Raw genomic sequence first — 14,106 nt, forward strand, 5'->3', positions numbered from 1 at the left:
CTATATGGCAGCTATTGTATATCCAAATCTGGGCCAAATTGAAGAAGAATGTCGAAGGGCCTAACACATCTCACGGTTCAAATTTCAGCCAAATCGCATAATAAATGTGGCTTTTATGGCCTTAAGATCCTAAATTGGCGGATCGGTCTATATGGGGGCTATATCAAGATATAGTCCGATATAGCCCATTTTCGAACTTAACCTGCTTATGGACAAAAAAATAATCTGTTCAAAGTTTCAGCTCAATATCTCTATTTTTAAAGACTCTAGCGTGATTTCAACAGACAGACGGACGGAAATGGCTAGATCGTTTTAGATTTTTACGCTGATTAAGAATATATATACTTTATAGGGTCGGAAATGTATATTTCGATGTGTTGCAAATGGAGTGACAAAATGAATATACCCCCATCCTTCGGTGGTGGGTATAAAAATTGGAGTTCGAATTACTTCAGCACACACCTTATTCATCAGATTTATAACCTTCGGATTATTTTTTGTTTCCAACCGAAAGAAAAGGCTCAGTGGAAAAGAATTTGCTAATAATAAAGAGGTGAAAGTTGCGGGTGATGCCTACTTTGAGAGCTCTTACTACAAAAAAGCTATCCAAGCTTTTGAAAAACTTTGGAAAAGTGCATCAAGCTAAAAGGAGATTATGTTGAGAAATAAAAAAAATATCCCCAAATTTCTTGTATTTTCTACTACTACTACTTCCGGGAACGCACTCGTATTTTCTTAAAAATTAAAAAAAAATCCTCAAACTCACCTTTGGACTCGAATGGGACTCAACACAGTCTTTATGATTATTCTTAAATTTGCGAAAATTTTGCTCACATATGGAATGTACTTCTAACAAAGCCGTATTAACCAAACATAAGAGTATATAATGCCGCTCATGTGGTGTTTTAATCTTTTGCTTCTCTATTCTTTGGTACATATTAAACGCAACACGATCTGCGGACCAGGGACCCATTTCTCTTAAGACCTGCAGCATGGTGTCGAGAAACTCAAGAGGCTCTTTTTTAGGATCTGGAATGTCTTTGAGTTCTTCAAAAAATTCATCGGTACAATATATTTCAAATGGATCATAGCGATGGTCATTGAGAAAAGCTTTACGTGTCAGCAACACATCCTGCAGCACATAGCATAGATCATCTTGATTGTAAGGGGCACATTGCACTATATATTCAAAAGGTTTTGCACAGTACCTGAAAAGCAAAATGAAAGAAAATTTAGAAAAAAAAAATCTACAGAGAATTTAAGACTAAAAGGATTAATTTTTGGTTTAGTGTAAATATTTGATATTTGGTTCAACATTTCACAAATTTAGTCATATGTAATATCTCGATTGATCTACATATATAAAGCGAATTTACATGTAGCAGTGGATGATGAAAGCCAAATAATTCAAACAATTCCTACACACAAAGTAACATATGTATCGAATGCATCGCTGGTCATTGGGAATAAAGACCGCTATTAGCGATTTTAATGGTAAAATAGAGCAAATTCTACAAGACCTTGAAGGAACCACATCTTATTTTTTAATGACATATGTAATTGTGCAAGGAATGAATGCTTCAAACGCCTGCAGACATAAAGGGTGATTTTTTAGCTATATCTTTTTGGCAACACTGGTTTAAACAGCTCACGAACGTTTCGTGTTATGTTTCACTATCAAACATCTTCAGTTTGGAACAACGCTTGCAAATTATTGATTTTTTATACCCACCACCGAAGGATTGGGGTATAGTCATTTTGTCATTCCGTTTGCAACACATCGAAAATCCATTTCCAACCCTATAAAGCATATATATTCTTGATCAGCGTAAAAATCTAAGACGATCTAGCCATGTCCGTCCGTCTGTCTGTTGAAATCACGCTACAGTCTTTAAAAATAGAGATATTGAGCTGAAACTTTGCACAGATTATTTTTTTGTCCATAACCAGGTTAAGTTCGAAGATGGGCTATGTCGGACTATATCTTTATATAGCCACCATATAGACCGATCCGCCGATTTAGGGTCCTAGGCCCATAAAAGCCACATTTATTATCCGATTTTGCTGAAATTTGGGACAGTGAGTTGTGTAAGGCTCTTCGGCATCTTTTTTCAATTTGGCCCAGATCGGTTCAGATTTGGATATAGCCTCCATATAGACCGATCTCTCGATTTAAGGTCTTGCGCCCATAAAAGGCGCATTTATTGTCCGATTTAGCCAAAATTGGGGACAGTGAGTTGTGTTAGACCCTTCGACATCCTTCTTTAATTTGGCCCAGATCGGTCTATATTTAGATATAACTGCCATATAAACCGATCTTTTGATTTAAGGTTTTTGGATCCATAAAAGACAATTACTTTTTGGGCAACCCAATACAAGAAACATATATGCGAGATCATATGCTGTTAGAGTAGCGAGATGCTGGAACCGACTGCCTCATGAGTTACGCATCTTTTCCCATTTCAACAACGTTTTTCATTAAAAACTTCTTGATTTTTATACCCTCCACCATAGTATGGTGGTATACTAATTTCGTCATTCTGTTTGTAACTCCTCGAAATATTCGTCTAAGACCCCATAAAGTATATATTTTTTTGATCGTTATGATATTTTAAGTCAAAATAGCCATGTTCTTTCGTCTGTCTGTCGAGAGCACGCTAGCTTTCGAAGGAGTAAAGCTAGCCGCTTCAAATTTTGCACAAATACTTCTTATTAGTGTAGGTCGGGATTGTTAATATATCGGTCCACGTTTTGATATAGCTGCCATATAAACCGATCTGGGATCTTGACTTCTTTAGCCGCTAAAGGGCACAATTCTTAATAATAAATAAAGCTTTTATAGGCTTAAGAACCTTAATCGGCATATCGGTCTTTATGACAGCTATATTTAAATGCAGACCGATCTACACCATATTCGGTGGCTTAAAACAAATGACTGAATAAAATTTCAGAGAAATTGGGTAATAAATGCAGCTTTTATGGGTTACAAACCCTTAATCGGCAGATCGGTCTATATGGCAGCTATATCTAAATATAGTTGGGTCTGAAACATATTTGGGATGGATGTCGGGAGGCTTAAACCAACTCACTGTTGAAAATTTCAACGAAATCGGATAAAAAGTAAAGTTTTTATGGGCTTCAGACCCTTTATCGGCAGATCGGTCTATATGGTAGTTATATCTAAATATAGTCCGATCTGAACCATATTAAGGTCGGATATAGGTTGGCTCAAAACAACTCACTGTTTTAAATTTCAGCGACATCGGATAATAAATAAAGCTTTTATGGACATCAGACCCCTTATCGCCAGATCGGTTTATATGGCAGCTATATCTAAATACAGTCCGATGCAATCCATATTTAGGTCAGATATCGGGTAGCTTTAAATAACCCACTGTTTCATTTTTAGCGAAATCGGATAATAAATAAAGCTTTTATGGGAATGAGACCCTTTATCGACAGATCGGCCTATATGGCAGCTATATCTAAATATAGTCCGATCTGAATCATACTTGGGTCAGTTGTCGGGCATTAGACCCTTTATCGGCAGATTGGTCTTTATAGCAGCTATGGTCCGATTTGACCCGTTCAAGAACTTAACCAGCGTGCATCAAAAAGACTGTAGAGTGATTACAACAGACGGATAGACGGACAGGCACACGGACATCGTTAAATCGTCTTAGAATTTTACGACGATCCGAAATATATACAGCCCAATTCTGAAAACTCCCTGGGAATAAATTTCTCCCTCGAATACAATCCTCCTATTCTGATTGAATGGGGATAGAAAAATTTTAGGAGAGGGAATTTCGAATTTTCGAAAACAGCTGTTTTGCTTCAGCTGTTTTATTTTGGCTAAACATTTGACTGTTATTTTTGGGGAAAAAGAACTTAGAATGGAAAAATAAGCAAAAAGTAGTTATAAGGGTTGCTAAAAAAATTTAAAAACATGTGACTTTTGTAATGTTTATTTTAATTTTTGTATTTTAATAGTGCACAATTGTGGCCTACAGCTTGTCACCAGCTTGCCTGCGTTGTGATAACATCTTTCCGTCTTCATCCAATGATCGTTGGCTAAATTAGATGCTTCCAGAGTGGTCTGGACAGATAAATAGATTTTGTCGTGTTGTCCCTGGTTAAATACGGGACACACATCCTGCTTGTTGGCGTTTTTCCTTGCCAAAAGGAGTAAATGTGGCTGAATTGTAATATAGCGGTCTGCTTCTCCTTCGTCATCATAAATGCTGTGGTGGTCTGCCTGATACGCCGCTCTATCTAAATGCCTACTTTTATGGAGCTAGAACTTGAGGATCTAATCGACATTTCTGGCCGGCGGCCGCTTATCTTGGTAGTTGGGACGGCTGTTGGACATAGTGCTGCCGAAAAGTGACTTATGGATTTATTTCTACTCCTGTAGAGTAAATGCTGCCAAATGTGGCGCCAAGTATCTTTGAGTGCAGCCCGATTCTACTTTAAGCTCAATGATAAGGGACCTCCTTTTAGTATCGGACTCAGAACGGAGTGCTAATAAAATTGAAAAACTTAAAAAAATCTTCTATGGTGAGTACATGACATATTTAAACCGGGAGAACCTAACAAAATTTGCACTTGATTTTTATGAAAAAATTAAAAATAATTTCCATACATTTTAAACTGTTCGTAAATAATAAGTGGTACCCTTTTTTTATGAAAACAATAAAATTCATAATTTTTAAACCTAATTCCCTTTCATTTGTTTGTGGGAGTTTTTCCCAAATTTTATTGTCTCATTATTCGTTTTATATTGATTCAGAAGATATTTACTTTTTTCGAAGTGTGTTTAGAATAAGGGAAAAGGGACTAGGGAAAAACTCCCAGTAAATTGTTATTCAGAATAGGGGAAAAGGGAGTAGAGAATAAACTCCCAGGGAATTGTTATTCAGAATAGGACTGATATAATTTGTAGGGTCAAAAATTGATATTTCGATGTGTTGCAAACGGAATGACTAAATGAATATACCCCCTATTCTACGGTGGTGGGTATTAAAACATTATGGTTACCTTCTTGTGGATTATCTCTTTTGGTTCGTACATTTTGCATATTTTTTGCATAAAAAATTAATATGCACACAAAATTTGTTTTCTTACGTCTAATTATATGTGATAAAAATTTTGTTCAAAATCGGCCCATAAACAAAATGTGCATATATTTCCGGTCTCTACTTATTAGTGTGGGAGATTGTAATGTCTCGATTGACAACACTGATTCTAAGTATTAGCGAAGAAATGTTTTCTATGTTATTAACATGACTATATTTTTAAAAGCTTTTATATCACAATTTTTTTCGAGATATCCAATCAGCACTTAGCTATCTATCGTATAAGATATTGTTCCCTTTATTTATTCCTTTTATTTGTTGTTGTTATTCTAGCAGTGTGTTACACACTGAGGCGGCAGCCCTTGCCGATGAAAGACTCCATCGGGCCAATCCGCTACGTACAACCGGCTGCCATGGGATTGCCTTTTATTTGTATTGATAATAAATGAAATTTTATAATGTTTAAATGCGTATATCAATTCTTGGAACACCTACGACGATACGAAAAGTGGTGCTTATTGATTTTCGTTTTAATTTTTATATATCATAATTGGTGGGAAAGATACTTGCCGGAAGTTGATACCACATACAAAATAGCAAAATTTTTCCACTAAGGAACAGGGGCAAACTTCTCACATATCAATGAGTACAGTCCGATTCAAGTTTAAGCTCAATGATAAGGGGCCTCCTTTTTATAGCCGAGTCCGAACGACGTGCTGCAGTGCGATACCTCTTTGGAGAGAAGTTTTACATGGCATAGTACCTCACAAATGTTGCCAGCATTAGGAGGGGAAACCCACCGCTGAAAATTTTTTTCTAATGTCTCGCCAGGATTCGAACTCAGGGGTTCAGCGTCATAGGCGGACATGCTAATCTCTGCGCTATGGTGGCCACCATACGAAATATACGGAGGAGAAGAGAATTTTGTTGTCATTGTTGTTGTAGCAGGGTGTTGTACACTAAGGCGGCAGCCCTTGCCGATGAAGGACCTCATCGAGTCAATCCGGTACGTACAGCCTGATGCCATGGGATTGTTGTTCTTTTTATAGCAGTGTGTTGTACACTGAGGCGGCGACCCTAGCTGATGAAGAACTTCATTGGCTCAATCCGGTACGGATGCCTGGGAAGAATTTTCTACAGTGATTTTTCCGCTCTGCGGGCCAATCAATTATAAAAGGGTAGAATTCCTGAAGAGTCTTGTGTTTTTTACAAACTGCCTTGCATCAGCAATAATAAGGAGTGATATCTGCGCAACAGACCCTTTAAAAGTATAACTGACCAATAAGCTTGAATACTGTCTCGTATCAAAGCCATCGCACCATTTTTGAATACAGTCTAGTAACTCTAATGGGTCGATTATAGACTGCAAACACAACTTCAGTTGGGTTGCCAAAGGGAAAATTGTTTTCTAGAAATGTCCATTTCTGTATTCAATTGCATATGTTTTTGTACCCTCCACCATAGGATGGGGGTATTCTAATTTCGTCATTCTGTTTGTAACTACTCGAAATATACGTCTGAGACCCTATAAAGTATATATATTCTTGATCGTCGTGACTCTTTATGTCGATCTAGCCATGTCCGTCCGTCTGTCCGTCCTTCCGTCCGCCTGTCCGTCCTTCCGTCCGTCTGTCCGTCCGTTTGTCCGTCTGTCTGTCGAAAGCACGCTAACTTTCGAAAGAGTAAAGCTAGCCGCATGAAATTTTGCACAAATACTTTTTATTAGTGTAGGTCGGTTGGGATTGTAAATGAGCCATATCGGTCGATGTTTTGTTATAGCTGCCATATAAACCGATCTGGGGTCTTGACTTCTTGAGCCTCTAGAGTGCGCAATTCTTATCCGATTTTAATGGAATTTTGCACGACATGTTTCATTATGATATCAAACAAATGTGCCAAGTATTGTTCAAATCGGTTCATAACCTGATATAGCTATCATAAAAACCGATCTGGAGACTTGATTTCTTGAGCTTCTAGAGTGCGCAATTCTTATCTGATTTGAATGAAATTTTGCACGAAGTATTTTTTTTTTTTTGATATCCAACAACTGTGCAAAGTTTGATTCTAATCGGTAATTAACCTGATATAGCTGCCATATAAACCGATCTGTGATCTTGATTTCTTGACCCTCTAAAGGGCGCAATTCCTATCCGATTTGCCTCAAATTTTGTACGACGGATTCTCTCATGACCATCAACATACATGTTTATTATGGTCTGAATCGGCAACCCCCATATAAATCGATCTCTCTATTTTACTTCTTGAGCCCCCAAAGGGCGCAATTCTTATTCGAATTGGCTGATATTTTACACAGGTCTCCAACATACACTTTCATTGTGGTCCAAACCGGACCACATCTTGATATCGCCTTTTTTTTGCATAAGAAGATAGCCGGGAAAAGAACTCGACAAATGCGATCCATGGTGGAGGGTATATAAGATTCGGCCCTGCCGAACCTATCACGCTTTTACTTGTTATAATTTTCTTAGTAGCTGGACGCTCAATACTGATATTGAATGAAACTGAGGAAAATTTCCAAATTTTAACCGATTTTTATTTCATGGTTTTATCTTCCGGCAACGCAGCTATAGTTGAGAGACTCTCCATCAGTCTCACGGCAGCCGGTTGTACGTACCGGATTGGCCCAATGGAATCTTTCATCGGCAAGGGTTGCCACCTCAGTGTATAACCCACTGCTACAACAACAACAACAGAGACTCTTCATAATCGAACCATAAGTGTGCTCTGGGATCAACTGCCCTAACGTGTGAGACATATTCCATTTTCGGCTTAATGTGGGTACAATAAATGTAAAGATCGGGTGAATTGAGTTGGTATCAATTCAACTGGCCATCTAGGTAAGAGTGGCAGTCCCAATTCTTCTCATTGAGGCAATTTCTGATCATTGCTTTACCACAGTTGCGACAGGCCGAAGCCGGCACGGGATGACTATCAACACCACACGGGTTGGAACTGTGAGCTCTGATTTGAGTGGAGTTCATCGCCACCACGAGAAGATCAGCAGAAAGAGGTACGCTTCGTATACGGAGTAGCAGCAATTGCAATTGCGGACAATCAGCGATATCGAGTGGAGAGTCCCAGCTATAGACCGGGCGGCTCCGTCTCTTGCTTAAATACTGGGTGCCTATGATATGACAAGGCGAGTTATTGGCGCCTTTAAATATCCAATGGCCATAACGTTCCCGCGGCGATCGGTCCTATGAACCGGAATAAGCTTGTTCACACATGGAACTTGACGAGGATCGCTATATCAACCTACAAGAATGTGGCAATCCCTTGGCAGCCGGTTGTACGTACCGGATTGACCCGATGAAGTTCTTCATTGGCAAGGGCTGTCGCCTCAGTGTAAAACACACTGCTACATTAATTATTGTTAATGAATTATTGATTATTGATTATTAATTTTTATTGCTAATGTAATTAAAATTAAAGCCGAACTTAATGATCCCTTTTGTTAGAATAACGATTCTAATCACATACTGTAATTATAAGATTTTAAATCTTGTTGTATGTGAAACCAAATAAATAAATAAATAAAATAAAATAAAACAACAACAAGAATGTGGCTACAACAACAACTGAAGGTTTCGGCGAGAGATGAATCCACAACTCATGCGCTGGCCTACCATACCCCTTACCAAATCAGCTATTAAATCGCATTCAGTAGATACCCCTTGCCAGCATTAGGAGGGAAAAAAACACTTCTGAAAATTTTTTTGATGGACTCGCCAGGATTCGAACCCAGGCGTTCAGCGTCATAGGTGGAAATGCTAACCTCTGCGCTACGGTGGCCTTCTTCAAGTACAATATATAAGTTAAAGCCTCAGTGCCTTAAATTGGCATACCCATCTACTCACCCATCGACATACTCTTTCAGTTTTGCAATAATAAATAACCTCAAAAGGCAGCGTTTGTTGTTGTTGTTGTATCAGTGTGTTGTACACTAAGGCGGCAGCCCTTGCAGATGAAAGACTCCATCGGGTCAATCCGGTACGTACAACCGGCTGCCATGCAGCGTTTGGGAAATGGCCCGATGATGGATGATAAGTTTTAATTATCAAGCATGACAAAATAGTTGATAATATATAAAAAATTAATATTATACGGAAATAACCATAGCCAACACCTATAGGCGTCAAATACATTTGCATTGATATTAAATTACATGTATGTATCCACTAATGAATAGAATTACCTTAACACCGTCACAATATCACTTGCTGTTTCCGTTCTGCATTGTACCGTCTTCTCCAGGCTATTGAGCATAGCCGACAGTTCTGCTAACTGGCAGCCAGCACTATGCAGGGGACCTGCTAAACCCAATACTTTTGGCATTTTGGACAAACAATTGGTTTTGTAAAACTCTAGAAATATATGGCGTATTTCCTTATGGACACTATCCTGATGGCAATCTTCCAAAATCATAAGAAATATTTCGTTGAGCTTGAGGTTGTCTTTCCTCAACAATCGCAGACATGTTTTCGGGTGTAAAATGTAAACATTGAATCCTTGTGTCAACTCTTCAATAACATTCGTTGTGGTTTCCTGAAACACCTTCAAGTCGGTTAGGTGCTGTAGCATGGTAAACATTGCCGGTGCATTATTGGAGCTGAGATAAACACTTATTTTGTTATTGAGCGAAGAGCGGCGTTGTTCTCGTCTCAACTCTTGCAAAAGTTTTAACGCAATAAATTCTTTGGCAGATTTGTGGCCCAAACAAATCATTGTGTTGCGTTCGAATGCTGCAGCCAGTAGTTCTATTTGATAGTCCCGAGGACTAAAAACTGCTGTATGCAGATTATCACACCAGTGGAAGGACATGGTGGATCCAATGGAATTGTTAAATGATCACTAAAAACTTGAAAATTGACAAATTGCACTATTTTCGGGTTGTTTTGGATCAATGAAATATGACGACTGAACATAAACAAAAAAATGCATTCTTCTTCTTCTTCGACACTGACACAGCTGTCAATGTGCCAGTACCACCAAAGTGGATAAATTATGGTTGAATTAAGAAGGTTGGCTCACTTGCCCAGCTGATGGAATTATTCAACTCCAGAGTTATTTCAAAATCCCACTAGAAAGTCAAATGTTTGGTTTACTAAGGGGGGAAATACATGTGAGCGAGTAAATACATGTGAGCAAGATCACTAACACTAGCAAAAACTTAGTTACAATTAGAAGTTTGGCGATATCGTTTATTTTACGTAAGAAAAAGACTTGTTGCGCAGCGACAGTGGTTGTGCTCTTATTGGGTGTCGTGAAATGTAAATTTCCCCTAGATGAAAAAACAAGTTATGACGAAATGAACACTTTTCATCAATATTTTCCGCAAATTTTTTTCTATATGGAGTTTTACTGCGAAAACCGAATATATTACGAATCTTTAGTGTGGATTTTAAAATGTTTTCTCATTTTGTTCCTTTTCCACATTTTAATTGTATTAATTTATAATTTACACGTTTTTAATCATAACTTGATCTTGTGGCTGCTACTCATGATAATGCAAATAAAAACTAAAATGTCAATTTGACAGTGTACAGAAGTTTGACAGCCAAGTGGGAATTTGCGCCATCATCCCCATAGGGTTGTATCGTTGATTTCGTTGTTATTTGGCTTATGAATTTACCTTTTAATGGTACTTAAGACTAGGGCCATTACTGTGAACAGTTTTCTGAGGTTGTCGCCAGAGTATGAACCAAGAAGTTCAGCTTGGTAGGTGAATATGTTTTGCTATGTGTCACACGCTTGATACAATTAGTTGTACCAAGATCATAGGGCAATTTGGGTTTAGTTCTCCGGTATCCCGTCACTTCAGCCCAGCAGAAGAATTATTTTGTCCATGAAATTACTACGCCAACGCTAAGGGTTTAGTTCATTTATTGGCATTTCGATTAAATTGTTTGTTTAAAATTTTTCCCAAGTTTTGCAGATTTTCAATGGCAATGGCAACACTGCTCACAAACAACTGAGAACAACTATTGCGGGCAATATTTTATTTTTAAAACGCAGTAAATTCATACGAAATCCTTGATAATGAGGCGCTCCAAAGCTCCTTCAATGGTTAGTAAAAACAAACGTTTCTGCAACAATCCCGAAAACAATAAGGATTCCGAAGAAACTCATGGTTCTGATCCAGAAGATGAATCATCGCTTAAATGGGGCTCTAAAAACAATCCACCTGACTTGGGCAGGAACAAGCGTGTCTTTAACATAGTGTGGCGTGATGTTACAAACAAAAAGCATAAAACATGGAAGGGAGATGGTTCATTGGAAGTTAATTTAGCCACCATGAAGGCTGTTCTAAAGGATGAAGACGGAAAATACTTGGGATGTACTACAAGATTTAAAGTAGCAGATTTGGTGGAAGACTTTCAGCTGGTGGTGAGTGGAAAAGAAATTGAAATACAAAATGAGATAACAGATGAGGAGGAACTTTACGAACTTCGAAAAAGAGAAATGAAAAATCGTAATTGGGGAGCTGAAGAATGGATGTCGCCGGAGGACAAGGCGGAGGAGGAGAAAAAACCTAAGGGAGGATTCTACTTTAAACCAGTGCTAGTTTTGAAATCACCAAAAATAGCAAAGGCAACGATGAAAACCTACGATACAAAGCAAGTATATGAAAATGAGACTTGGGGATCCACAAAGCAAGGCTTGAAAAAAGTAATAGAAAGTTCCCTTGGTAGTCAGAACTGTAATTTCAGAAACGATATGCATGCTTCCACTTCCAACATACGCTTAAGCAAAAACCCAAAAGCTTACAAACATCGCAGCTATATATGCTTTATTAAGCCCTCCGAGCTACAACAATACCTATTCCATCAAATAAACGAATACTACTACCAATGCAAGCAAAGTCATGATGGTGATTTAATAAATGCCACTAATTTATCACACGTTCTTGAGCAAATTTGTAATCACCCTTCATTTATAAAACACATTCCCAGCTCCAATGATATTGTACAATATCTAGCACCGTTGTTACCTGTTTGGTCAGAAATGGGCCCTTTCGACTCGGGGAAACTAGAATTTGTACAGTACTATCTGCAGCCTTCAGCTGTGCAGGAAAACGACAACATTGTTATGATCTCTAAAAATGTGAATGCCTTGAATATGTTGCAAGGATTGTGTGATTTTATGAATATTAAATGTTTAAGATTAACTCACCAGGACACAGAGGCTAGCAAAACGCAAATATTAAACGACTATAGGTCTGAAGGACAAGGAAGAAAAGTATTGCTTACAAACAAGATACTCTGCCTGAAGGAAGGCAATTTCAGCTATAAAAAGCCAAACATAATTGTTTTTGATAATATTGCAGAAACTATAAAGGAGCTTAAGCTTATGAATAATTTGAAACTAGCAAATATTTACTTTTTGGTAACAGCTTTTAGCATTGAGGAATTTTTAATTTTTCCGAAAGGGCAGGAACGAATTAATGCTACACATGTTGAAGAAATATTAAATCTGTACAACACAGATTTTAATGATACAGTCTGTTATGTACATTCTAAACTGGATTGTAATTGCTTGGAAGGGAATACCTGTTCTAATTCTAACAGCAAAGACTTGTTTGATTTTAATAATTGGCAGCATATGATGACACCTTTTGATGGACAATTTTTAAAGGTATAAATTGTAACATAACACTTTGATATACTTTATATATTCTCTTCCACGATTTCTTTTTCAGGAGTCCTGTTTAGAAAATCCTTCGGAGAATCTTGTTACCATATTCTTTACCATGGAACACTGAATAGACAGACCCAAAATTTTTGGCTATATTAGAAAAATTAAGTTCAGTATTTATGTATGTTAAATATTTTGGAAATAAGATTTTTTTGTGTTCATTTACAAATATAACGTCAAGGTAAGATCTAATTTTCCGGCATAGGCAAACTAAAACAATGATGCGGTCAACAAACAAACAAACTTTTTGGCTGGATCACGATGCACGGTTATTTAGATGGTTGTTGTTGTTGTATCAGTGTGTTGCGTTCTATCTTTCGCTTCGACTTGATTCTATTGAATGTCCGGATCCAGGAACTCTGCGACTAAGATGGGGTGTGTCCAGAGGGATCTGGGTCTCAGACGAGAGGCAGTGAAAAAGGTGACGTGTGTTGTGTGGTCTCTGATCACAATCGGGACATACATACTGCACGTTGGCATAACTCCTTGCTCTGTAGGAATTGAGGCGGCTGCATCTATCGGATTGAAATTGAGCCATAACTACTCTGGTTTTCCGGGGGAGATCAATTTTTTTATGTGCAATGGGAGGCGGTCGTTCTCCAAGGACCACATTCATCAGGTAGCTATTCACCGCATCTGCTACCTCGTCTGCATGAATGTTGTCTAGGCCCACTTGATCTAGATCAGGTAGATCTACCTTAAGCTTATGGGCGGTGAATACCTATCCAGAAGATGATGGTTTGGACGGTCTCTTGTTGTTGTAGCAGTGTGTTGTGCACTAAGGCGGCAGCCCTTACCGATGAGGGATTCCATCGGGTCAATCTGGTACGTATAACGGACTGACATGGGTCGGTGCGGTGGTGTTAAAGGTATGTGTATTCACTCTCGAATAACAAAAAAAAGTATTTTCCGTTGCATTTTAGGAAGTGATCATGAGCACAAACATAAATCTCATATTTTAGCATATGTGAACCATGTTGGATCTAAATATGCAAATTTTGCCCATGAACATTCCACTAAGGAACAGGGGCTAACTTCTCACATATCAATGAGTGCAGTCCGATTCATGTTTCAGCTCAATGATAAGGAACTCCTTTTTATAGTCGAGACCGAAAGGTGTGCCGCAGTGCGACACCTTTGGAGAGAAGTTTTACATGGCGTAGTACCTCACAAATGTTGCCAGCATTAGGAGGGGAAATCCACCACTAAAATTTTTTTCTGATGGTCTCGCCAGGATTCGAACCCAGGTGTTCAGCGTCATAAACGGAAATGCTAAGGTGGCCCCCATGACCCTTATACAGAGCGCTTTTCG

At 38.3% G+C, this 14,106-nt stretch overlaps 2 protein-coding genes across 2 annotated transcripts in view; one reads left to right on the plus strand and one right to left on the minus strand.

Annotated features, from left to right (window-relative positions):
• Positions 1 to 10,031, minus strand: part of LOC106096243 (endoribonuclease Dcr-1) — a 29,163-nt gene extending 19,132 nt beyond the window's left edge. The window contains exons 1-2 of the mRNA XM_013263890.2: positions 9,295 to 10,031; positions 767 to 1,208 (exon numbers count right to left, since the gene is read on the minus strand). Coding sequence (XP_013119344.2) covers positions 767 to 1,208; positions 9,295 to 9,920 — 1,068 coding nt within the window. The 5' untranslated portion in view covers positions 9,921 to 10,031. The remainder of the gene's footprint in view (positions 1 to 766; positions 1,209 to 9,294) is intronic.
• A 1,046-nt stretch (positions 10,032 to 11,077) lies between these two features.
• Positions 11,078 to 12,941, plus strand: LOC106096213 (uncharacterized). The gene is made up of 2 exons (XM_013263856.2): positions 11,078 to 12,734; positions 12,799 to 12,941. Exons 1-2 carry the CDS (start codon positions 11,139 to 11,141, stop codon positions 12,859 to 12,861), a joined length of 1,659 nt encoding a protein of 552 aa, XP_013119310.2. The 5' UTR covers positions 11,078 to 11,138; the 3' UTR covers positions 12,862 to 12,941.
• The last annotated feature ends 1,165 nt before the right edge of the window (positions 12,942 to 14,106 follow it).

The sequence above is a fragment of the Stomoxys calcitrans genome, chromosome 2, assembly GCF_963082655.1.
Source record: "Stomoxys calcitrans chromosome 2, idStoCalc2.1, whole genome shotgun sequence".
NCBI classification, from domain to species: Eukaryota; Metazoa; Arthropoda; class Insecta; order Diptera; family Muscidae; genus Stomoxys; species Stomoxys calcitrans.